This window comes from Penicillium digitatum, chromosome 3, assembly GCF_016767815.1.
Source record: "Penicillium digitatum chromosome 3, complete sequence".
NCBI lineage: Eukaryota > Fungi > Ascomycota > Eurotiomycetes > Eurotiales > Aspergillaceae > Penicillium > Penicillium digitatum.
Window position 1 is genome coordinate 2,302,568 of NC_089386.1, and position 21,968 is coordinate 2,324,535.

At 50.1% G+C, this 21,968-nt stretch overlaps 10 protein-coding genes across 10 annotated transcripts; 5 read left to right on the forward strand and 5 right to left on the reverse strand.

Annotated features, from left to right (window-relative positions):
- Positions 1-344: 344 nt before the first annotated feature.
- Positions 345-3,805, forward strand: Pdw03_8372 (Crotonase, core; the record flags this gene model as incomplete). Its single annotated transcript, XM_066101941.1, has 8 exons — positions 345-406; positions 460-486; positions 540-1,840; positions 1,893-2,851; positions 2,913-2,994; positions 3,270-3,352; positions 3,411-3,445; positions 3,706-3,805. The coding sequence occupies 8 exons, from the start codon at positions 345-347 to the stop codon at positions 3,803-3,805; spliced, it is 2,649 nt and encodes an 882-aa protein (XP_065957024.1).
- A 440-nt stretch (positions 3,806-4,245) lies between these two features.
- Positions 4,246-5,047, reverse strand: Pdw03_8373 (Presequence translocated-associated motor subunit pam17, mitochondrial; the record flags this gene model as incomplete). Its single annotated transcript, XM_014678032.1, has 2 exons — positions 4,246-4,422; positions 4,496-5,047. 2 exons carry the CDS (start codon positions 5,045-5,047, stop codon positions 4,246-4,248), a joined length of 729 nt encoding a protein of 242 aa, XP_014533518.1.
- A 1,714-nt stretch (positions 5,048-6,761) lies between these two features.
- Pdw03_8374 (uncharacterized protein) lies at positions 6,762-7,336 on the forward strand (the record flags this gene model as incomplete). Its single annotated transcript, XM_014678033.1, has 3 exons — positions 6,762-6,798; positions 6,866-7,069; positions 7,170-7,336. The coding sequence occupies 3 exons, from the start codon at positions 6,762-6,764 to the stop codon at positions 7,334-7,336; spliced, it is 408 nt and encodes a 135-aa protein (XP_014533519.1).
- Positions 7,337-8,041: 705 nt separating this feature from the next.
- On the reverse strand, positions 8,042-9,463 carry Pdw03_8375 (Zn(II)2Cys6 transcription factor; the record flags this gene model as incomplete). The annotated part of the gene is made up of 2 exons (XM_014678034.2): positions 8,042-9,229; positions 9,389-9,463. 2 exons carry the CDS (start codon positions 9,461-9,463, stop codon positions 8,042-8,044), a joined length of 1,263 nt encoding a protein of 420 aa, XP_014533520.2.
- Positions 9,464-10,828: 1,365 nt separating this feature from the next.
- Positions 10,829-11,213, forward strand: Pdw03_8376 (uncharacterized protein; the record flags this gene model as incomplete). Its single annotated transcript, XM_066101942.1, has 3 exons — positions 10,829-10,937; positions 11,008-11,113; positions 11,183-11,213. The coding sequence occupies 3 exons, from the start codon at positions 10,829-10,831 to the stop codon at positions 11,211-11,213; spliced, it is 246 nt and encodes an 81-aa protein (XP_065957025.1).
- Positions 11,214-12,905: 1,692 nt separating this feature from the next.
- On the reverse strand, positions 12,906-13,188 carry Pdw03_8377 (uncharacterized protein; the record flags this gene model as incomplete). The annotated part of the gene is made up of 2 exons (XM_066101943.1): positions 12,906-13,091; positions 13,171-13,188. 2 exons carry the CDS (start codon positions 13,186-13,188, stop codon positions 12,906-12,908), a joined length of 204 nt encoding a protein of 67 aa, XP_065957026.1.
- Positions 13,189-14,972: 1,784 nt separating this feature from the next.
- Pdw03_8378 (Velvet factor) lies at positions 14,973-16,179 on the forward strand (the record flags this gene model as incomplete). The annotated part of the gene is made up of 4 exons (XM_014678035.2): positions 14,973-15,185; positions 15,240-15,319; positions 15,380-15,853; positions 15,906-16,179. 4 exons carry the CDS (start codon positions 14,973-14,975, stop codon positions 16,177-16,179), a joined length of 1,041 nt encoding a protein of 346 aa, XP_014533521.2.
- Positions 16,180-16,255: 76 nt separating this feature from the next.
- Pdw03_8379 (uncharacterized protein) lies at positions 16,256-16,876 on the reverse strand (the record flags this gene model as incomplete). Its single annotated transcript, XM_066101944.1, has 5 exons — positions 16,256-16,280; positions 16,336-16,341; positions 16,387-16,450; positions 16,521-16,802; positions 16,861-16,876. 5 exons carry the CDS (start codon positions 16,874-16,876, stop codon positions 16,256-16,258), a joined length of 393 nt encoding a protein of 130 aa, XP_065957027.1.
- A 1,563-nt stretch (positions 16,877-18,439) lies between these two features.
- Positions 18,440-19,082, forward strand: Pdw03_8380 (IgE-binding protein; the record flags this gene model as incomplete). The annotated part of the gene is made up of 2 exons (XM_014678036.1): positions 18,440-18,688; positions 18,759-19,082. The coding sequence occupies 2 exons, from the start codon at positions 18,440-18,442 to the stop codon at positions 19,080-19,082; spliced, it is 573 nt and encodes a 190-aa protein (XP_014533522.1).
- A 1,260-nt stretch (positions 19,083-20,342) lies between these two features.
- Positions 20,343-21,951, reverse strand: Pdw03_8381 (Ribosome biogenesis protein Rsa4, putative; the record flags this gene model as incomplete). The annotated part of the gene is made up of 2 exons (XM_014678038.1): positions 20,343-21,662; positions 21,727-21,951. The coding sequence occupies 2 exons, from the start codon at positions 21,949-21,951 to the stop codon at positions 20,343-20,345; spliced, it is 1,545 nt and encodes a 514-aa protein (XP_014533524.1).
- Between the last annotated feature and the right edge of the window lie 17 nt (positions 21,952-21,968).

Consider the following 21,968-nt stretch of genomic DNA (forward strand, 5'->3'; position numbering starts at 1 on the left):
GTCGTTAGGATCGACACTACCTTGGGTTAGTATCGGCTTCTCTTGCCTTCCCATTGCTGAATAGCAGTGGGACTCGAACTGTTCCTGGCATATCTCCCTCCCATACCTCGATGTGCTTGTATACTAGGTGTGGGTGCTTGGTCGATTATCGCTTCATTGCTACTTGGGGTCAACGAGGATCGAAACGAAAGCGTGCCAACTCTGACGTGCTTCCGGCGTAAGGAGTCTCGATTAGACTGATTCTGTATGGCGGCGGAACATCACACAGTGACCTTTGGCTATTTCGAGCCTCTGTTATCTTGATTTGTCACTGCGAGACTTGACCAGGCGCCCTTTGACGTGCAATGCCTCGTCCTAGAAGGCCTGGTGCACCAGAACCAAAGCGCCGAAGCCGTAAGGGATGCTGGTATGTTACTAAGATGTCAACCCAAGCTTTGCCAAGGCTAACAATCGCATCAGGCCATGCAAAGCACGCAAAGTAAAATGGTGAGCAGCACAATCCCCGCATGATACTCATGTGGTTAACATGATCTCTGCAGTGGCGAGGAGAAACCAGCATGTCTCAATTGCCAGCGACAAGGCGACCATTGCGACTATAGCGTCCGTCTGAATTGGGGAGGAAGGGCGAAACGAATGTCAATCGACTCACCGAATTCACAATCTAGTGGGTATGGAGAAGCTGCAGTTGTAACTTCAGACTCATTCACTTTCAACAATCTGAGCCCGACTTCTTTCCCCACTCCAACAAGCAACAACCCTGCCGATGGATTTATCAACATTCAATCAAGGGAGTTAACGTCGCCGAGAGCAATATCTCCGAGCACACCAGCTCAAGTGAGCTTTTTCGGATCCCCCAGGCTCGGTTCAGGCTCGGAAGGAGCGACATCGCCGGGCCAATTAGAGCCTCAGTTCTCCTCAACTTGGGCGGAACAATCTCCTCCGTTGACAACATCAGCATCCTCGGCGCCTTTGCTGCAATATCAATTGGGACAGCAGAGCTTTGACACCCCATCATATCTAGATTCGGTAAATCCGACATCCGGTATCAGATCACTTTCTGCATTTGCGTTCCATACAAACCCCGTGTCCCAGCCAGTCTCATACATGCGCCACCCTGTAAATGCTTACAGTCACTGCTCGGGTCCATCTACCTCCCACTCTCATTATGAAGGACACCTTGACCAGGACATTTATCTTGGCGCTGGGTCTAGGACAGGGCAAACCGGATCTTCACACAGTCCGCGGGATGCGGGCGACCTATCTTCCATGCTATTCGATTCACACAGAGTGTCGATTGCTGAAAGTGATGCAGCCTCGTCTCCGAAGGTCCGTGAGACAACCAGCAACATGGGCTCTGTACATGACTATCAGAATGAGTTGACTCCGGATCATCAGGCATCGGCAGAGAGCAATCATGAAGCTGATCAAACATCCCACAAGTCTTCAATGGCCCGCAACAAATGGCAGGAATATCTAAACAGTGTAACTGACAATTATGGATTGGACTCCGGGCGCCCTGATCAGGATCTGACTTTCAACAACGACCATGCTGCCATAGACATCAACTATGCGTTGGATTTGATTGGGTCTCGATTGCATAACGAGGAAGCCTCGCAGTCGAAAGTCTCTCAACCTGACCCAAAACAAGTCCAATTTTGCAGTGGTTACTACTCTTCCCCGGTGCCCATCAATATCCCGAGGTACTTGTCTCCGCTTCCATCATCGCTGCTGGAAAACCCCATCAATTTGATGTACTTCCATCATTTCCTAAACCACACTGCTCGGATGCTTGTCCCGCACAACTGCGATAATAATCCGTTCATCTCGGTTTTGCCCTCAAGTGAGTTGTACTGCTCAAGATTAGGCTATCGTTTGGAACGCTGACGAATTAGTGGCAATCGGTGATTCCAATCTCCTGAACTTGTTGCTTGCATATTCCGCTAGTCATCGTGCTCGATACCTAGGTCATCCCGAACCCGCCAATCGAATCGCTCATTGGGTCAGCAAGGTTTTCCCAACCTTGCGTATGGCATTAGAGTCATCCAGTGAAGACATCACTGACAGTCACTTGGCCACAGCCATTATGCTGTTGTCATTAAAGATCGTTTCTCCAAGGACATTTGAAGTGCCGATCACCTGGAAGAGCCATCTGAAGCTTGCTCGCGATTTATTCCTTGCACGAAGTGAGAGTATGTCGCAGCCTGGAAACCGGATCGGGGCGTTCTTCGCCCGCTGGCTGGGCTACCTCGACACTATGGGATCTCTGTCATGTCGAGAAGCTGGTCCTCCGCTAATGATATACCACTCCATCCTAACAGACTGTTCCGCGCCTGACAGTCTTGATGAGTTTGGCGTTGACTGCTTCACTGGGTTCACTCCCCGCACTGGAGTCTTTCTGATCCGTCTTGCACGGCTGGTGCAGGAATGTGACAACCAACGCTTCGATGAAATGGGTAACTTCCGGCATGATTGGCACGCATCTGCGGAAGTTGTTCTGGAAGCGCAATCCGTACTTGGTGATATCGACGGGATCAGCGAGCGAGCGTATACCAGCCTTGAACACCATCATGGCGTTGAGTCTTCGGACATGATAGCCATCGAGGAGGCCTTCCGGTATGCCGGTCTTCTGCATCTCCATCGACGTGTCCTTGGGTCTTCGCCTTCCTCCTTCCCCGTGAAGGAGGTATTGAGCAAGCTTATTGATGCTCTCGGTCGCATGCGCCCTGGTGCAGCCACTGAAGTCTGCTCCTTGTTCCCGCTCTTCACGGCTGGTTGTGAATCTAGAGACTCGGTTCAACAAGGCAAGCTTTTAGACCGGTTCTTTGTATTGGAGAGTTCGGGCATGAAACAGGTACGGTTCCATGCGTTTTTAACATTCGATTGGGAAGATTTGCTGATACGATATTCGCTAGATTCAAAACGCGCGTCAACTGATGCAACACTGCTGGGATACTGATCTGCCTTGGATTGCCCTGGCTAGCGGTCAATTTCTAGGTTAGAGTCGGAGCTTTTCTGGTCTGAATCAATAGGATGTTCCTGCCAACCTTGATTTACAGGCTCTAGGCTCAACGTCTGGCAATGATCTGAGCTAGAATATAGCACTATGTAGTAGGGAGATTTGAGATGGTTACCAAGGACCCCTCGTCTTCGAACCTAGAAAGGTCCTTAAAAGCGAGACATCATGCGATGCCCCTAAGGTGTTTGTCTCCCTTTTGGCGTGATGGGCTTATTCCCTCTCTTCTACTGTCCAAATGCTGCCCACCTTCCAGTACCTATTCCTAATACCATCCGATTCTTGTCAATAACAAAATACCACGCCCATTCCACATCTGGCCTACATCTTGCACTACCAGTAAGCCTCAATTCCAAATGGCACGGAACCATGGGATTTGACATGTTGGCATATATAGATTCGAGCTGATTTTCGCATTTCTGCCGCCTACATGTAAGCACTTCGGGGACCTTTTTCAAAGAGGTCCTTCCCGACGCCTCATAAGTCCTACCGCATGCTCTCGAGCTAGCCATGGAGACTGCTGAGAATGTGAGCCCAGCTTCATCGTACCTCAAGAGGGTGCTTTTGTGTCGTGATACGAACCTGCGGAGGCTGCCCCTTTCACCGAGTCGCGAATCATCAACTTTCTGTTTGGATTGGACTGGGCGAAGTTTATATGAAGGAGCTAGCTTCGGATACTTACCATCAGACAGGGACCAGAAGAACTTCGTTACGGTATTTTTCAAGAAGCGAAAGCTGAACTTTGAGGCTACCCTTGATGATAAAAAGCGTGCCGTGGGGGACGGAGATTGATATTGGTCGGAATCCTAAAGCAGCGGCGCCTTCGAAGCTGTTAAACCGATTCCTGATATTGCAAATCAGAGGATTGAAGCCAGTTGTTTTGGATAGGTGGAGAAAAGGGAACGTTGAGGATTGAATATAGCACTTTCGGGTTTCGTCAGTGCACACAAGACCATCCGAAGGATAGAAGTTTTAGCCAATGTCACCAAAAAAAAAATAGCTATAGATTGACCGCGTTATCAAAGGTCTTTCCCAATACATTGCAATGCCCCAGCTACCAAGACCGCTAATGATATTGTAACAAAATAAACACCAGCCCGGACCCAAACAAAAGGTCACTAGATTTGGTTCTTCTGAACAGAAGCTCCAAGAGATTCAACCATATTGACAGGAAAACAAAAAAAGAAATGCACCAATATCACAAGAGAGAAAAGAGAGGAAGGAAATTAAAATTACGCGATGAAGTTGCGGCGCTTGCGGTTGTAAGCCCTCTGGTCTTTCAGCCAGTTTCGGTAGCCCGCAACGCTACCAATCTTCTCACCGTAGTAATCGGGAACAGGGTTAGAGATGGAGTTGGTGGAAGGATCGACACGGAACCGGCGAATGCGATCAAAGAACTCCTTCTCTTTCTGCACAACAGAGACAACACACATTAGCATAGACCAGACATAAATCACTGCTCACTGTTTTGCAATTACTCACCGTATTGACGGAAGGCTTGTACTTGCTATACACAAGTCCCCAGATACCATTTCCGAGAGCCGGTCCAAGAAGCCATCCGACAGCACCGCATGTGGCGGTCGCCAATCCCAAGACAACAAAGGGATCGAGACCCATGACCGTCGCGCCGAGATGTTCAAGGTCCTGTCCAGACAAGACCTGCACACCGATGCTAGTGCTAATGGCAGAGCTGGCAACTGAAGAGACGAGGGAGTATCGGCGGCGGGAAGCGCGGAGCTTGAAGAAGGAGTCCCAGTCGAGCTTGACTTCGTTGTTGGTAGGTGCTGAGGTCGATTTTGCGCGCAGAGCGATGGGTGATGGCGACGCGGCCTTGGATTGTGGCCGGGAGTCTAGGGTCAGTGTTGCGGCTGGGCGAGCTGTCGTGGAGCTCAGGCGTGTGAGCTGCTTGGATGCCATCCGGGGAGTGATCTGGTGAAGTGGACGAACGGCGCCGGCGAGCGAGGACGCGGCGGGGTTTAGTTGACCCAGATACATCGCTTTGCGGAGGGACATGCTGATGGGATTGGTGTTCATTTTGGTGAAGAATTGGAATTGGTTGCATTGCAGATTCCAAGTCTTGCCATGAAGTGAGAATTGGAGGTGGAACCGGGTTATGTAAGCGGAATGGGTCCCCGGGGCCGCAGGGCGACATCACGATCTGAGATATCGAACAAGTTGCACTTCAATTTCCTTGAGGTAGATGGATACTATAATAGGCTAAGAATACTACGTGGTAACTCGCTGGAGCAGAAAAAGATGCGGTTCTTCAAAACACAATTGGCTATCTATAGCGAGCGGAATCTCAAGTGCTCTTAGAGGGAATATGTAGCGTTTGACCGAAAGGGAAATCATCGCAGTGATTGAGCTGATGAAGGCTGAGTAAATTGGGCCTCCGCGCACAGAGGCTATCTCATGATGTAGGTAGGCAGCCAGAGTACAATGACGGGGAGCGTGGTGGTACCGACGGTTGCGAAAGCTCAATCCTCCGGAGAAGCAGGTCATTGGGGCTCTATACGCTTTTTAAAAAGAAACATGGGTAGGTCTGTTCTTTGGTTTATAGACAATGAAGGCGGTACGATCTATAGTAACAGAGAAAGTCTTAGGTGGCAAAGAGATGACTAGTTTAGTAAATGATTATATGGAGAATGAAAGGACAGGTTTGCATTTCACCAACCACCTTGATGTCATTGATATATATACCTTGGAGACGCCACAAGTGCTAGAACTATATGTCAACCTAGGAAATACCCCCCTTCCCACAAGGCTACAATTAGATGCTATGGTCTTTAATGTAGCCTAGTGGTAGAATTGGTACGATTTTCAACATATTCATTGTCCACGAGTTGATTTTACCAGGGTTAGAGCGAAGACTCAAAAGACTTACTCATAAAAAATACGGTCGTCAGTGTAATATATGTGATCTCCTATGGCCACTGAACACGTGCTAGCGTACTCAATTCTCCAATGGCGGGGTGGGGTTGAGGTCTATTGAAAAGCAGGGGAAGTTGAACAAAAATGAAACGACTGATTAGAACAATCCACAACATGTGAAGTCCCCCATTGCCAACAGATACTATGAAGACAGAGAATACCGTAATCCAGAGTCGGATATAGACTGCACACAAACAAATTTATATCTAGAGATCTGGCTGCATTTTAAGCCTTTTTCTTCTGTCTGCCTATAAAAACATAAGAGGATATCTAAACAGATGACCAAAAGGGCGTGACGAGGCCGCAAATGCGGCAACTATTGTGAATGCATATTCACCGGGGGAATTATATGAAGGCTGGCAGTAGTCAAATAGGATGTTGATAATGATCAGCCTATTCTACTATACACTTGATAGAAGTAAAAATCCCACATCAAAGTTCTTTCCCGGATTGGGCGCCCTACAACACATAGGCTGATAAGGCCTGCATGACCCTGACCTCATTGGCTTAGCGCGGAAATAAGTTCAGATATGAGCTCATACATATTGAAGATCGATATAGAATGCAGAATATAAAATATAGAACCGTGGAATATAAAACAAAAGATTAAAAATTGCACATTGGACAGAGATAAGTATTCCTACCGTGTACTCCGTACATACCTAGTAGAACCAAAAGCCAAGAAAAAAAAAAGTCTGTCGTCATTTGGCGAAATACCAATTTCTCCCCACCACAGGTCCCTGGTCCCCCGTTGAAAACCCCCTTAATTGAGGTTTCCCTAACTCATCAGTCTTTGCTATCGCATACTGTCTTAAGGATGTCACGAAATATCTCCTACGGCCGCGGAGGGGCAGGTAAGTGACACCTCCCTCTTTCTCAACGCGCCACACCAGTCCACTATCCTAACCGACGATGCTCAAGGCAACATAACCCGGCAACATACCGCGCCTTCACCCAAAGACCTCGTCACACCAACAATCAAGCAAGAATTCTACACAACAGGTCGCGGTGGCTCAGGAAACATGGCACACAACGACCCAGAGCGACCAGAGATTGCGCGCGAGAGTCAAGACGTCGAGTCACCGCCCCTGCGCGCCCAGCAGATCCCCCACCACACAGGCCGAGGTATGTTCTAGACTCAATTTGTCTCTAGAGCGAATGCGATTTCAGGCATTTGCAAGGTTGTTCAAGGCTACAGCTGCTAACGGATGTGCTGTTTCCACAGGCGGCGCGGCAAACGCTTATATCCCTACTCCCGAAGAGGAGGAGCGCGAGAAGAAGATCCAGGAGCAGGAGGCGGAGCTTATTCGTGTCCGCACGCAATCCAAGGATCGCGTTCGGGAGATTGAACAGGAGAGGCAGGAGCTGCGCAGGGACTCGCCTTCTTCTTAGATTGGCTGTGGTAATCCAGGATGGGGTGGACTGTGGTTTGCGATTCATTCGTTCTCATTCAGACACCTCTCCATGGAGGAGGATTTTCGGTCTGCTCCTGGCTGCGAAGAGGACTTGTTTTTCTTTGGCTGCAGTGCCGATCCTGGAAGAGGTGTTTGTCCGAACTGAAACGAATCAGAAATCACTGCAGGCAGTGCTGCTTCGATGCGAGGGTCGTCCTGTTTTTTTTTTTTTTTTCCACGTCGAGCTTTTGGTCAGACTGATGGGGTTGTGGCGCTTGGTTTTCTTTGTTTTCTGTTCTTCGCACAGCTTCTCCAATCGGCGTGCCCGGCTTCAAAGACTCGGAGAGTTGCTTCATACCTATCATGGAATGCCGGGAAAGGAATGGCGCTTGAGATACATGTGGGCGGGATTCTGTTTTTCTTCTATTGACATGCGCTTCGATGTGTATTGCAAGGATTGTCTGTGTTTCCAGGAAATGTTTCCTAAACACCGAGAAATGAGATGCTTCCCATGACAAGCGATCCTTGTCTCAATTGAAGAAACTATACCATGTACAGTCAAATGTCTATGTTAATTACACGCTTCATGTCTCATCAGATAGATGCATCGCTCATGCTTAATCAAGCCACTTAAAAGGGACACCACACAAAAAAATCAAAGACTCGCTATCAACAGCAACTCGTCATCAAATGCAACCCGTCATCAAAAGCTAAGCGGGGATATCACTTGCACTCGTGCCTCAGTCCTTGGAAGGAAGCACCCCGTCGCATCAATCGGCCAGTTGATAAGGTCTTGGCACTCCGGTTCAAGAATGTTCCCAATTTCCTGCAGAATCCTATTCCCCCAATCCCCCATCCACCACGAACTCTTCAGGTGATGCAGAATTACTGCATAATGCGCTAGAATAACAAGCGCAAACGGCCGGCGCGCCTCAAGCAGCTCTAAAAATTCCGCCGGGATTTGGAAACTCCACCACAAGGCAAACACCTTCGGCTCGCCACCTTTCACCAGCTTCTCGAGCGCCTGGCTGAGATGTTCAATGGCCGAGTCGTACAGATCCGCCTGGTGCGTCGGATCCCGCATGGCTTCTGTGTCATTCTGTCGCTGTAGTGAGAGAACCACTAGCCGCGACATGTCCGGCATGGTTGGGAGCGGCTCTTCAGGGTGGAAGAGCGGGTTCAGCTCTCCCGTTCTGATGCGTTCCATCGAGGTCACCAGGATGCTGATTAGCCACCGAGTTAACTGGAATACCTCGAAGAACTCGTCCAGCACGTCGGGCTGTTCTGCGTCTGAGTCGTTTTTGCAGTCAATTTGGCAGAAGCCGAAGGTGAACACAACCATGACGCAACACAGCGCGAAGGTCGCTTGACATTCTGTCTCCGGTGTGTCTTCGTCAATCTCAGTTTGGAGGCCTATCAGCGCTTGCGCTTGGTACGAGCGTGCTGTGTCAAGGTATCGCCACCGTTGGGAAGATGTGCTTGTTGAGGCGAGGTGCAGCGCTGAGAGGGCGAGGATCCCTTGGCGAAGGGCTGGGTAGCAGAGGGAGAGCTGGGGGATGTTAATTTGCCATATTCGCTCAGAAGCGGAGTCCCCTGCCATGGATTTGTAGGTTGTTGTGCACCAGTTCATCATCAATTCGAGGTCTTTCAGGTGGAGGTTTTCTTCGATGTGGACCGAGAGACATGTTGGTAGGTGCTCTTGTCGTGGTTGGGAATCCGACTGCGAGGGAGAGGATCCTGACATGGGGGTGGGAGATGATGGCGAAGTGCTAGTGGAGGGGATGAAAGATCCACGCTTGTTGTCTAGCCGGGTCAATTGGGGCCGAGGTAAATACTGGCTGCGCTTAGTGCGATTTAGGCGATGCACACAGGTTGAGCTCTGCTCCTTGTGCTATGAGAGTTGCGTTAGTGTTGAAAGGTGGGAGAGAAGGTCAATTTCAAAGAGGGAGATGAGCAATGGGGATGGGACACTCCAATCTCACTATGAGTTGAAAGCTCGGAGATGGGTTGGGCCCAGAAGCCCTAAGTAGGGGGGGGGGGGGTGTCATACTTTAACACGCCGGTCACTTTGCACACTTTTCTGGCGTCGCTTATTCGACCATGATGTTGATTGGCATGATTGCATTGTAGAGGTGTAATGCTCGAGACTCTGAGTGGTTTATTTGATTCGGGGGGTTGCAGTGAACTTGAATCATCCAGATAACACCCGGCGAAAGGATAGGATATCATGAGAAAGTCATATCAGCCATAGGAGCGGTGGGGGTTTAGTTGACATTTTGATATGTCCATTTTGGTGCCAAATCGGTATTCAAAGCACCAAAGAGGTAAGAGTGGCGCTGTGTCCCAAATCGGTAAATGCAGGATGGCTCGTGCTTCAGATGACATAACCTGGTGCCCACCGGCGGGGTCGCGTTCGCGACATGTCCGCCACTCCGGTTTTAAACTGGCTTTGCCTACGTACTCAATTCTAGAATCACTGGGCTGTTCTACTCTTCAAGAAATCGCTTATAGTCAGATGGTCTCCTTCTCATATTCAAAGCCACATCCCCAAAAGCAAAAGGACAACGTGAATGTGTTTTTGCAGGAGATCAAAATACTCGCCCCATTCGAGCAGAAACCTCCGAGCTAATATGAGAGATCTTCGGGACACTATCCTAGTTTAGTATAAGCACAAGCTACTCCGTAAAGGTCACCAGAAACGAAATGGAGCAAAACAGCTGTCCGCCCCACCCGCCCCACCCGCCCCTAGAACAACCTTGGAACCCACGTTAAAACCCCCTTCAGGACTAGCACTATGGGGTCGGTCAAGTCTATCCGAAATAAGTTTCACTCGAGCAAAGCTTTTCCCCAATTAGGGAAGACGCGCAAGTGCTTGAACCCCTGTCCCATGCACCTGTGCATGCCTAGGTGGAAACATCCATATCTTCATCCCTGCCCGTGATCTTCTTTGCCCTAAGCTCACTTCTGGTTAGTATGATGATGTCTTAGCTCAGGCCCGTGTGATTTCTTTTGGAAAGTTACTCCGTAGGGATTGGTGGTCGCATGTCATTTCCATCGGACATGGTGGTTATCCGCAAGCTCGGACGGTTCCCCCGCAACTGAGGATGGGCCTGACCGAGTTGGCGCGTTAGTGAGACTTCAAGTTTCGAATGGAAACGCAAAGGAGCCTTGTGTTGATTGGTCATCATTTCCTTTCTTTTACTGATTTCAGTTCATGGAACGCTGCAGATGTTTTATGCTGCTCCGATCCTTTCGAAATATCTCAACGAACTTGCCCGCCTAATCCCACCCATGCAAGGTGATAACCACGCCACTGAGCTCGCACGCCATCTACCCCAGGGTCCTGTCAGGCTGACCTGCGATCCGCCCAGCCGTTAGAGTGGTCCTTTTTTTCCGGTTCTTGGGACCCTTGTGGGTTTGACTACGGTCATTTGTTTTGGCGTCGCGTAGTAAATGGTGTGGTTGCTGACCATGTTTTACCCACCCCGGAATGCAAGGCAACGCACTATGGTCTCGCTTAGATCGCCTTTCGGAAGTGTTCAACTTTGGTGTATCGCTCGGACTTCGCGGGTGCGAAATTAACCAGATTCGGCCTAATTGTGCGTAATAGGTGACCTACTAGTGTTTTCCCGCCTTTCACAAAGCTGATACCTTCCCTTCGCCGATAAGCACATTCTCCCTGCACGAATTGGCGTCGATGCTCGAATTTTAAGCACCGATACCTCACCAGTATTCTAGATCTGACCGGAAACACGGCAGGTGTAATGTCACGAAGGTCAGCATGGGGAGTAGCGAGATCAGGCGGCAATGGTTTTGAGACAGCGCCTCACCATATCCTTGATAGGGTTGAAAGAAGATACCGCCTACCATGCTAGATTTACTCGTTAATGGCCAGGTGAGCATATTAGGGTAGGTGACCAGGATTTAAGGGCGATTGTGAATACCGTCAATCTAGACCTAGGAGGTCAAGGACCTGAGGTGATGAGTTGTGCTTGGCGGAACAGTAGCTGCATCAGAACCAGGGTCTGGTTGGCTAGCCAGATACCGGGCGACTCCGACGGACAAATGTATATCTCCGTTCCAGGGGTTGATTGTCTGATCACTGAAGTTGCATGTTGTAGGCTAGCTGCGATGGGTATGACCGCAGCGGAAATCTTCGGCCTGATACCAAGGTTGAATTCCGCAGATATTCCAATCCCTGGTGGTGTGCGCCTTGGGGGGATTGCCAGGGTCTGTGAGTCCGATGATTATCATTTGGTTACTTGCCAAGAAGAGGATGACTGTCATTTACTTGTCTTTGCATTCATAACGGCGCACAGGCCTTGCTCTCTGGTCTGGGAGTGTAAGATACATGGGTGCTAATGATGCCAGCAGCACCACTTGATGCGTTTAGTGCATCCTCCCTCTCAAGTTTGCATCAAGTGCCATTTGTCTGCACATTGAATCTTTGTGGTGGTCGAGCCAGTAGATGGATTTTAGCCTTACATGTCTCCAACCCACGAATGGCATTTTTGACCACGCCTGTATCTATGCATTTTGAGTTCTAGAGATGTTGGGTTTCTTCCTCTTCCAATGGCAATCCGGAGGGCATATCTTCTAATGTACAGCACACCATCAAGAGTGAGATTGGTGTTGGGCACTTACCTTAACTCGAAGTAGTACAAAAGCATCTGGGGGCGGGCACCCCTGAAGTGCAGGAGTACATCAGACATCTCCAGGGCCCCCGAAATAAGTTGTCTTACTAGCATTGACCAAAGTATACAGTCGCTGTTTATCAGAGCATGAATCATAAAAAACATAGAACGTTATGTGGCCCGGCTAGCTCAACCCACAGTAGTTGCTAACATACGATTGGCCGTGTTACCCAATTTGGTTGACACCTCCCGCAACGACAACCTTGACCGACAAGGGATCTCGCCGGAAAGCCGTATGACTGCACTTCAGAATTCCAGCGTTCATCTTGGGAGGTAATCCGCCCCGCGCGAGTATTTCTGGCCTGAAGCATAGACACGGACAATAGGATCACGCATTTCAGTTAACGTGTGGGATTCAAAACGCCTATGCCAACACCAATAACAATCGCAATGCAAGATCTTCAAGCGCAAGTATTAGCCACCTGCCAAAGCTACCAGCAAATGTGAATAACCAATCGTATATCTATTATGGACGGAGCCTCACGGCCCAGCAACGTGTGCCCTGGACAGTGGACATAGACAGGGAACCAGGGGCGATGCTGTACTGGATGAGGAAGTGGGCATCTTCCGTGTCAGTGCCAAGGTGTTGAGGCCACATTTTACACGTGAAGTTCTTGGTTGTGGCTTTGTATTCGGATGAGTCTGTGAGCGCGCCGTAGGTGGCTAGGTTGGCTTGGTTTGGTCTGCAAGCTCGCCGTGGGTATCGTTGAGGGATAGCTGATAGTCTGGATAATGGGGTTTCTTGTAGAAGGGTTTGAGGTAACACTCTCATTGGGGATGCGTCGGCTATAGGTAGGTTATGGGTATGTTGGCGTTGCCTGTGGCGTGTTGGTAGGCGTAGACTAGGCTGCGCCGCATAACCAACCGTAAAGGTTATGTTGTGGTTCGAGGGTCATGGGCAGTCCAAGACCATTTACCATATGAGCCAGTCAACTTTTCAGGTTTGCCATTAGGAAGCTCTGGCGCATCGAGGCTGACTGGCCGGTAGCTGTGGAGAGGGAGCCCCCAAAGTCGGGGGCGGGTAGCGTAAACGCTGCCCCACACAACATTTGTCCATTCCTGTTCTCTAGAGGCATCAGCGCCTTTGATCTGGAACATGCTCGTCGTGGTTTTTGAACAACTCTACAACATAACTGACATTGATCGCTTGACTCATCCAAAAAAAAAAAATGTCGAGGCTGCATGTGTGGGACCCACTTCAACATGCGTGGGCGACGGTGCAGAACTTGGTAAATGCATACCAAACAGATTATACGCGACACCATCGACACAAGCATTGTCAGACCAAATCGGATCGTTGCCTAGAACTGGGCTCCCTTAAAGGAAGTGAGGTCACTGTCGATTGGTTAATGAACGTAGGGGATGACCGACACACACCAACGAGATGTGGACTTCGATTGATCGCTTGAGTGAAAGATAGTGAGGAGATCACCAACACGCGAGTGCTGAACAGTGCATACTCTTCACAGATCTGTCGATCATCCGGCTCAACGTTAACCTGTCCAGTATGCCATTTGGTTTCCCAAGCCTCTACCACGTAGGACTTTAGATGCCTCATAAATCGTAATCCCTAATCTCACTGGGATGAGATACCCTAGACTTTAGAAAATTGACCGATATCTGCAAAATACCACTATTGAATGATCACCGTGATTTTTTCCATCATTGTACACCCCCTTTTAATATATAGATGGCCCATTAGTGCTCTGTTCTATCTTTTTTGATCTTTTTTGATCTTCAAGCGGGGGCACTAGGGCACTAGGGCAGTATTCCCGAAGATCAATTGCAACCGAAATTCGAATGCTCCCGAGATGTAGGGTGTTTTATCATCTTTGTAAATTCTCATCTTCAGATTCTAAGCCACCACGATACATCATTTTAAATCAGTTCAGGGGTGGCCACGCGATTGGGATCTGTTATCTTATTCCCTATAAATCCAGATCAGTTCAGGAGTTTCGGAGAAGACTACACTACATACTACTTTCGGATAGAGCTTTGAATACTAAATTTAGTTCCAGTTGGATTCGAAGTATCAAATTAAAACTGGATAGATTGAATGGAATCTGTATGTTGTATACCGGAATCCTACACCTAGTCTACCTCGAACCCTCCGAGAATCCTCCGATGACCCTAATTTATTCTACTGTGTGCCATATTGGGATATTTTGGACAAGTAAATCTGGTTCAAATGGAGTCGAGTTGAAAATTTCCTCGAATCAAATGAAGACCGTTTGCGGATTAGATGAAGCCCGAATGCGGACTCTTTGAGCCTCTCAAATTTCATCTCCTAATTTGAACCCCGACGGTTTGGGTCCAGGTTCCTGTAGAGAGTAACTCTGGTAACCTCTTTTTCACTCTTTGATCTTTCTTCCTGGAACTTCAAAGATTTCCTCTTGGTGTCTCAGGTATGTCATCCTGGATCCGTGGAAGCTTCAGCCAATCTCCCGCAGTTTGACAGCGTCATCGTGTAGTTGACCGAAAAAGCTCGAGCACTGAAGAAGATGAAGAAGTTGATGCTAATACAGATGATCTTTCGAACAGAGATTCAAGAAATCCAAAGACTTCTGACTTCGCCACTCCCGCCCTCACACCGAGCTTTACGGTTCGCGAAACCCTCCGACCCCTTCGCTTCACTTTTCGGCCCAGATCGTCTCGAGGCAGAGTCTTCAAGGCACCTTGGACTATTCGGCCTGGATCAATCTTGAAATTTGGGAAGGGGCTACTGCTTTCTCCGCTGAGTACACTCTTTCTCTGTTCGATCCCGACAGTCGATGCTCCAAGTGTGACGTCTGAACATCCCGCGGGGTCGCATGTCGCATCTCCAACACCCCACCTCTCTCTCCTTGAACAACCAGATAGTTAAGATCGACCAAATCGATCTGAACACAGGAACCCATCGTTTATCTATCAGTCATCCTCGGTTCCTTACAATCCGGTACCATGTACGCCGTAGAGGATAGACATCATCCCGTCCCACCTCCGCTCTCAATGGATCGCATCTCTGCTCCGTCCGTCCAGTACCCGTCGGGGCCCAACTCGCTACGGCAACCCGACCATTTGGCCCCGGTGACAAACTATCAAGATGGTCGCTCCTGGTCATTACAAGTGGTCCAGCAGCCCATTCGAGCTCGTATGTGTGGATTTGGTGATAAGGTGGGTGGTTTTCCCGCAATGACGGGTTTTTGTCACCTCCTAACACACCTCTAGGATCGGAGACCCATCACTCCCCCACCGTGTATTCGTCTGATTGTGCGCGATGCGCAGACGGAGAAGGAAATTGATATCAAGTATGTCCAACTAGATGCTCTCCTCCCTGGGCTTTACTAACCATTTCTCTCGCACTTTAGTGAGATTGATACCTCATTCTACGTGCTCACCGTTGACCTGTGGAATGCCGACGGTACCAATGAAGTCAACCTCGTCAAGCATTCCGCGACCTCCCCTTCCATCTCTACTGCCATGTCCTCCTCTTACCCTCCCCCGCCGCAAAGTGTTTCTCCCACCTACCAAGGCTATAACCAGAACCAGTACCCTGTGGGCTACCCACCGCAGATGAACAACTACTACGGTGGTCAGCAGGTGGCGTACCAAAACCAATACGGCCAGCCGGTGACGTACCCACAATATTACTCCGGTGGTCCAATGCCACCGTCCATGTCGCCCGCGGCGCAACCTGTTTCCGGTGGACCGGGTGGCATGTTCACTCGCAATCTGATCGGAAGTCTCAGCGCCAGTGCTTTCCGGTTGACAGATCCAGACAACAAAATCGGCGTGTGGTTTATCCTGCAAGATTTGAGTGTACGGACAGAAGGCACTTTCCGGTAAGTCCAATCGGATGGAGTTCACTTCAAACCACCGCTAATGGAAATCCAGTCTGAAAATGAGCTTCGTTGACGTGGGCACGTCGTCTGCCGAGACCTCCAACGGCGCTCCGGTCATCAATCACGGAACCGCACCCGTTCTAGCATCGGTTTTCTCTGAACCCTTCCAAGTCTTCTCCGCCAAGAAGTTCCCCGGTGTCATTGAGAGCACCCAGCTCAGCAAGTGCTTTGCGCTACAGGGTATCAAGATCCCCATTCGCAAGGATGGAGTAAAGGGTCCCCGCCGAGGTGGAGATGGCGATGACGATGATGAAGGCGACTACTAACAGAGCAATTCTTGGGTCTATGGTGCTCTACGCGATATGCGGGTGCATTTGGCTCAGCGTATGGTCTCAACTTTCTTTATCTTGGCTTTCTTTGTTTTTTTCTTTCCCTTGCTATTAATCAAGACGTCGGGGAGCAAATGGTGGCGCGTGGCTTACGGTGTTCTGGGCAAGACTCAGGCTTGCAGGTTTCAAAATTGCTGCACGGACCGGTGCTGGGGGGCTTTTCTGTCTGGTTTTTGTATCATGTCTTTCTTCCGAATCTTCTTTTTCCCTGGTTTTTTTGTTGGCCTCTGGCTGTGTCTATTCATATTCTCCGCGGCCGGCTGTCCGCACGTACATACACTGTTCTTTTCGGCAAATCAAGGTCCGGTTTGAATTGCTGCGTACTGAGGCTGGTTGCCCGGCATAGAAAAAAGTCGTTTTGATATCCAAATCCACTGAGATTGTGCAGTGATCTGCTCGGATAGGGTACTCTTCAGTACTATCCTCGAGCTTGTGATATCCACAGGCGTCGAGTGGGTACCGTAGATCGCAGCCTATGGCTTTGTATAAAAGCACGGTGCATAGTCCGTAATATACACCAGAGCTATTGAACGTATATCGGGCCTTAGTCCCACGGTGCTCTATGTATTCAGGATACACGTCATCAATCATCTCGATTAGCCAGCCAGCACAACGTACCATACGTATCACACATGCCAGACTATCCACTCAACGAAACCCAACCCACCACCATCGCCACACAATCCAGCTCACAGAAGACGTCACACCGTACCTGACAGAACACCGAAAACGCCGGACCTGACAGAACCCCGACACCACCGGACTGTCCAACACGAACCTCTTACCCCATCCACCCATCTGAACCTCAACAAGCTCCCAGACGTCGGACAATGCACACCACCCGTGGACACCCGTGGAACGGACTGACCTCACACCTCTCCTGGCTGATTCCACTCACCCAACCGCGCCTACCAAGTATTCTCATCTTGGATAATCACCCAACTGGCTCTACCAGTTCATGGCCCATTCATGGCCCATTCGAACACAAGGCTCCACCGTCTTCTAGGTGGAAACTTCCACACCACTACGTTATGGTGTGGTGTTCACTTTATATTTGCCGGGCCGGTGTCTGCAAGGTACGAGCAGATGAGGTCGCGGGTATGCGCGCTGCAGTGTTGCTGCAGGATATTATTAGCATATCGCAGCTGGCAACCTCGGTGCAGTTGCATGACCGAACTGCATCGGGGTCTTTGCCATTGTCCGATTAGCCGGCACCGGTTGTGATGAGATGCATGGTCCGGTGAGACATTGCATAGTGCTGCATGTTCGCCGGTTTGGGGAGGGCGTCGGTGGCGTCGGACGGTGTACGGTGTACGGTTCAATCCTTGGAAACGAAAATGTCCAGGGTTTCTCATCCTAGCTGGGTTCGTGCATCGGGCCGTTGGTGGGTCGAGGGTATTATCTGGGGAAAGTACGGAGTAGGAGGCGAGGTGGTGATGAGGCGTGAGGTTGGTAATTCCGCCCTACACCGTAGTTAGAGGGCTTGGGGTAACGAATAACGTATCGTGTAGATGTCCCTCGTATAGCATAAAGTGGGTATTTGCGGGTTAAGCCGACTGCGGCCAACAAATCTGGGGCATTAGAGAGGTGAAGTGGCTGATGTTCCAATTATAACCTGAGACAAGGGCGAAGATCTTCACCCAAACCCCCCGATTCCCCCAAGATGAGATGTTCAGTCCACCTCTGAGAACTTCAATCCACTATGCCATGTATCAGCCACTTGGGTTGGGGAAGAGGTGTTCCTTTCGTCTTTCGTCTTGGCAGTCGAGCTGTTCTCCATACCTCACATTCTCTTTGCCTTAGCGATGAAAACTGACTTATTCGATAGTGCCCAACCTCATCCCGTTGCAGGCACCATGCAGAAAAGATTATGAAATTCGAAACATGGAGTATGCAGTACACTGACGGTGTCTCAGACTCATCCAATTCACCATCTACCCAATGAGACCCTCGCCACCTCAGCCACCCTAGCGGCCATATCCGACACTCAATGACGGAGGGCCCCTTCTATGGGTTTCCCTGGTTCGGTTTCTCGGAACATGTGCAGCTTCTATTTCATGTTACATTCCTGATCGGTCTATATAAAGAGGTTCAACAATCGTCTTTCATTAGGACAATTCCAATCAAGCATTGATTCAACTACACAAAAACAACACAACAATACTACCAGTCTTTCAAACCTCAATATCCATTCGTCATGAAGTTCACTATCACCACCCTGGCCGTCCCCCTCCTGGCCGCCGCGGCACCAATCAACGAGCCAGCCGCCAACCCAGCCTTCGGCGTGATGGCCACCCGCTCCGGCTCGCCCATCCACTTCCTACAAATGAATGCCGCAGGCCAGAAGTTCTACCTCGGTGGAAACACCGCCTCCTACTGCCCAACCGAGGTGTCTCACTGCCCACCTGGAAACCAAACCGTCTTCGCTCCCGGTGGCAGCTCTCTGGTCAGTCACAAGCCACGCCACGCCCCAATCTCACGTCTAACAAAGAACAACCCCCGCTGACAATCAACAGGACACTCTGGTTCCCGGCGGCCAGCAGGTTTATGTCGACCCTAATGGAGCCCTCAGCTTCACTCAGGCTCACTCCGCCAGTATTCCGCCGGGCTCGGCCCTCGGCCCGTTCCACTACGTTGCCGATGAACCCTGGTCTCACTACTCCTTCGCTGGTTGGGGTGCTACCGGTTTCATGGCTTGTCCCGCTGATGATAACCGCTGGCAGGTGTTTGCTGCCATTCAGAATGCTACCGTGCCCCATGGTAACGTTGATGAGTGTCTTGGGTTCTCGGCTGTTGCTTTGACTTATACCGGGGATGTTCCTGCTTGGCAGTATATCTAGATTAAGGATGTGGTTTGTTTTTTCTGAGGGCTTCCTAGGTGATGTCGCTCTAGCTTTTGATATCTTGAATGTACCATATTTTACCCTCCTTTGCTATCTGGATCCAGATCGGATTTAAATAAGTTGACACCATTGAATCTATCTCCCGATTTTTCTAGATCTAGACTCACATGTATCGCGATGCCTGCTGTAACGGACCGAGAAGCTTGAGGAAGACCTGCATGGTTTGAAAGTCTCCAGCCAGACTTGAAATTAAGTTGAAGTCACGATGTCAGTGGCTGCCGGGATTGTCGAAGAAGGATCGCACGTGTCTCACTTTAAGCTACCTGGGATAGTACAAAAGATATCACAGTAAAAGAACAGGATGTATTCCGTGGGACCGCCAATGACTATGGAGCCCAAATGCTTAGCCATGACTTTATCAAAGGGCTCGCACGAGAACTGGTGATTGATCTGGGTGCGGACAGAGCATTTGGTAAGGCTTCTCAGCAACTGGGTAATGCTGATGTCTCTCCATGGGGTATGCACGCACCAGCTGGTTGGGGACCCTCCGCCTACGCTGTCTCAGGGGGGCTACAGTGAGATGGTGGTCGAGAGGGTTAGAGAGAGGAAGAAGAGAAGAAGAGAAGAGAAGAGGAAGAAAGGTGGTGGGAGCCCTTTTATACCCCCAAGAACACGCGCACCTTCCCAAAACGCACTCTTGCCCTGGCCCTACAATTTTTGTGTGCAAAGTTATTGTAGAGCTCTGCGGTGAACGTGTCTGTCAAGATGGAAAATTGATATTCATAGAAAGTGCAAGTAACATAAACGGCGTCCTCTTTTTAGCCTATGCCCCAGGCAGTAGACAGGACAGGGTTCATCAATCAATCCACACACGAAAACCACCATCTAACTTCCATGCACCCTATATTTGCAAGATCTAGTCCGAAACGGGAACACCTTTCGGAGTTTCAGTGATTCGCTTGTTTGTCCAGGCCACTAACCGTGGCGTGCAGTGCCTTGGAAGTCTCTGCCACTGAGTAGATAAGCCTACAGACTCATCATGTGAATTAAAATCCACGGAGGGTTGACTCTTGGGGGCTGAGGCATCCATGACCCCCTCAGTTTGAAGGTTAAAAAAAAGGTGCTTCTGCCAACACCCGCGCGTTGGACATAGCGCTCGTCTTGAATGCGTGCAACATCAGACGGCAAAGACCTATGCCAGACTCTCTGTCTGTCAAGAGCATGTTTGGGGCAAGTTGATGTCAATGGCGACTAGATCTAGTTCCGCCAGATCTTAATGGCTTTGTCTTTGCCTCCACTGGCGATCTTTTGTCCATCAGGACTCCAGTCAACGGCAAACACCTCGTCCTTGTGTCCGGGAAGGTCCATCTTGAGCTTGCCAGTGCGCAAGTCCCAGATTTTGAGAGTAGTATCCTTGGACGAAGACACCAGCATGCGCGAGTCTGCCGAGAAACAGCACTGGTAGACTGCCCCCACGTGGCCGCGGAAGGTGGTGATGAACTTTCCATCACGGCCGTTCCACAGCTTCACGTGGTTGTCGAATCCGGCTGAGGCGATGTAGGCCATGTCCGGCGAGAACGTAACATGGTTTACCTCCTTTTGGTGACCCAGCATCCGTGCAACAGGCTTGCTCGACGTGGATGGCTCCCACAGATACATTGTAAAATCATCACTGGCCGACACCAACCGCTCGACAATAGTGTTATTCACTGTCGCCGCCTCCTCGAACTTCTTGCGCGCAGCGGCCACCTTCTCAGCCTCAGTCCCCGGGACCTTGCCAGTGTGGTCGTGGTAGGAGGTGCGAAGAGCAAAGTCTGTCGACAGCGCGAGGTGGTTGACACGGTGGGCATGCGCCGCCAGAGTCTGGAGTAGGGTGCCGTCTTTCGGATTCCAGATCTTAATGGTCTTGTCGTGGGATGCAGTGTAGATCTTGCCAGTACCACCCCATCGCACACAAGTAACTGAAGACTTGTGGCCGGTGAGCACATGGTCAGTTACTCTCGAAACAACGTCCCACACGCGCACCGTCGAGTCCTTGGAGGCAGATGCTAGGCGCGGTCGCCCGGACTCCTGCACGTGGTACGGCTCCCAAGCCAGATTTGTGATCCACTTTGCGTGGCCCTTGAGCCCAGCGCCTAGCGCTGTGCCCTGCTTTGCATCCCAGAACCTTACGGTGTTGTCCATGCTGCCGGTCGCGATCATAGCGCCGTTCGGCGAGTATGCAACTGCTAGCACCCAGCTGGTGTGACCCTTGAGCGTATGTTTCGGGGTTCCAGTGTCACAATCCCAAACACGAGCAGTTGCGTCTCCACTTCCGGAGACCATGGTGGAGGATGAGACTGGGGAGAAAGATGTTGCTAGAATTGCTTCGCCGTGACCCGCGATGGAGGCCGCGCATCGTGAAACGGCTTTCACTCGGAAAACCGCCTGTGGTGTGTAGAAGAGCGATACAGTATCTTCGGTGGTCTTGATCCCGGGTTGGAGTAGCGAGTGGTACACATCGCGGAGAATGTCGATCGTTTGTTCCTCTTTTTCGGAATGGTAGGTGAATCGGTATGGTACCCGTCCATCATCTTCCTGGAAAGAAATCACTGTCAGTACAACACTCGATTGCCAAGTAGTCACGGGTCTCAAATCTTACATTTCCTTGTAATGTGTTCAACAAAGTCTCAAGGTTCTTCACATTCGCATCGGCGACTGGGACCGAGACCGCAGGCCCGGTGGGCTGCCCGGTTGCTTGGTCGAAGAACTGAACTCGAACACTACCCAAATCGGACGGAATACTCTCAATTTCTTGCTGCTCGCGGGCCTTATCGGCCTGAACGAGCTTTTGGCGCTTACTGGGAGGAGGATAAAGGGTCGCCATGGTTATTGATATTGAGG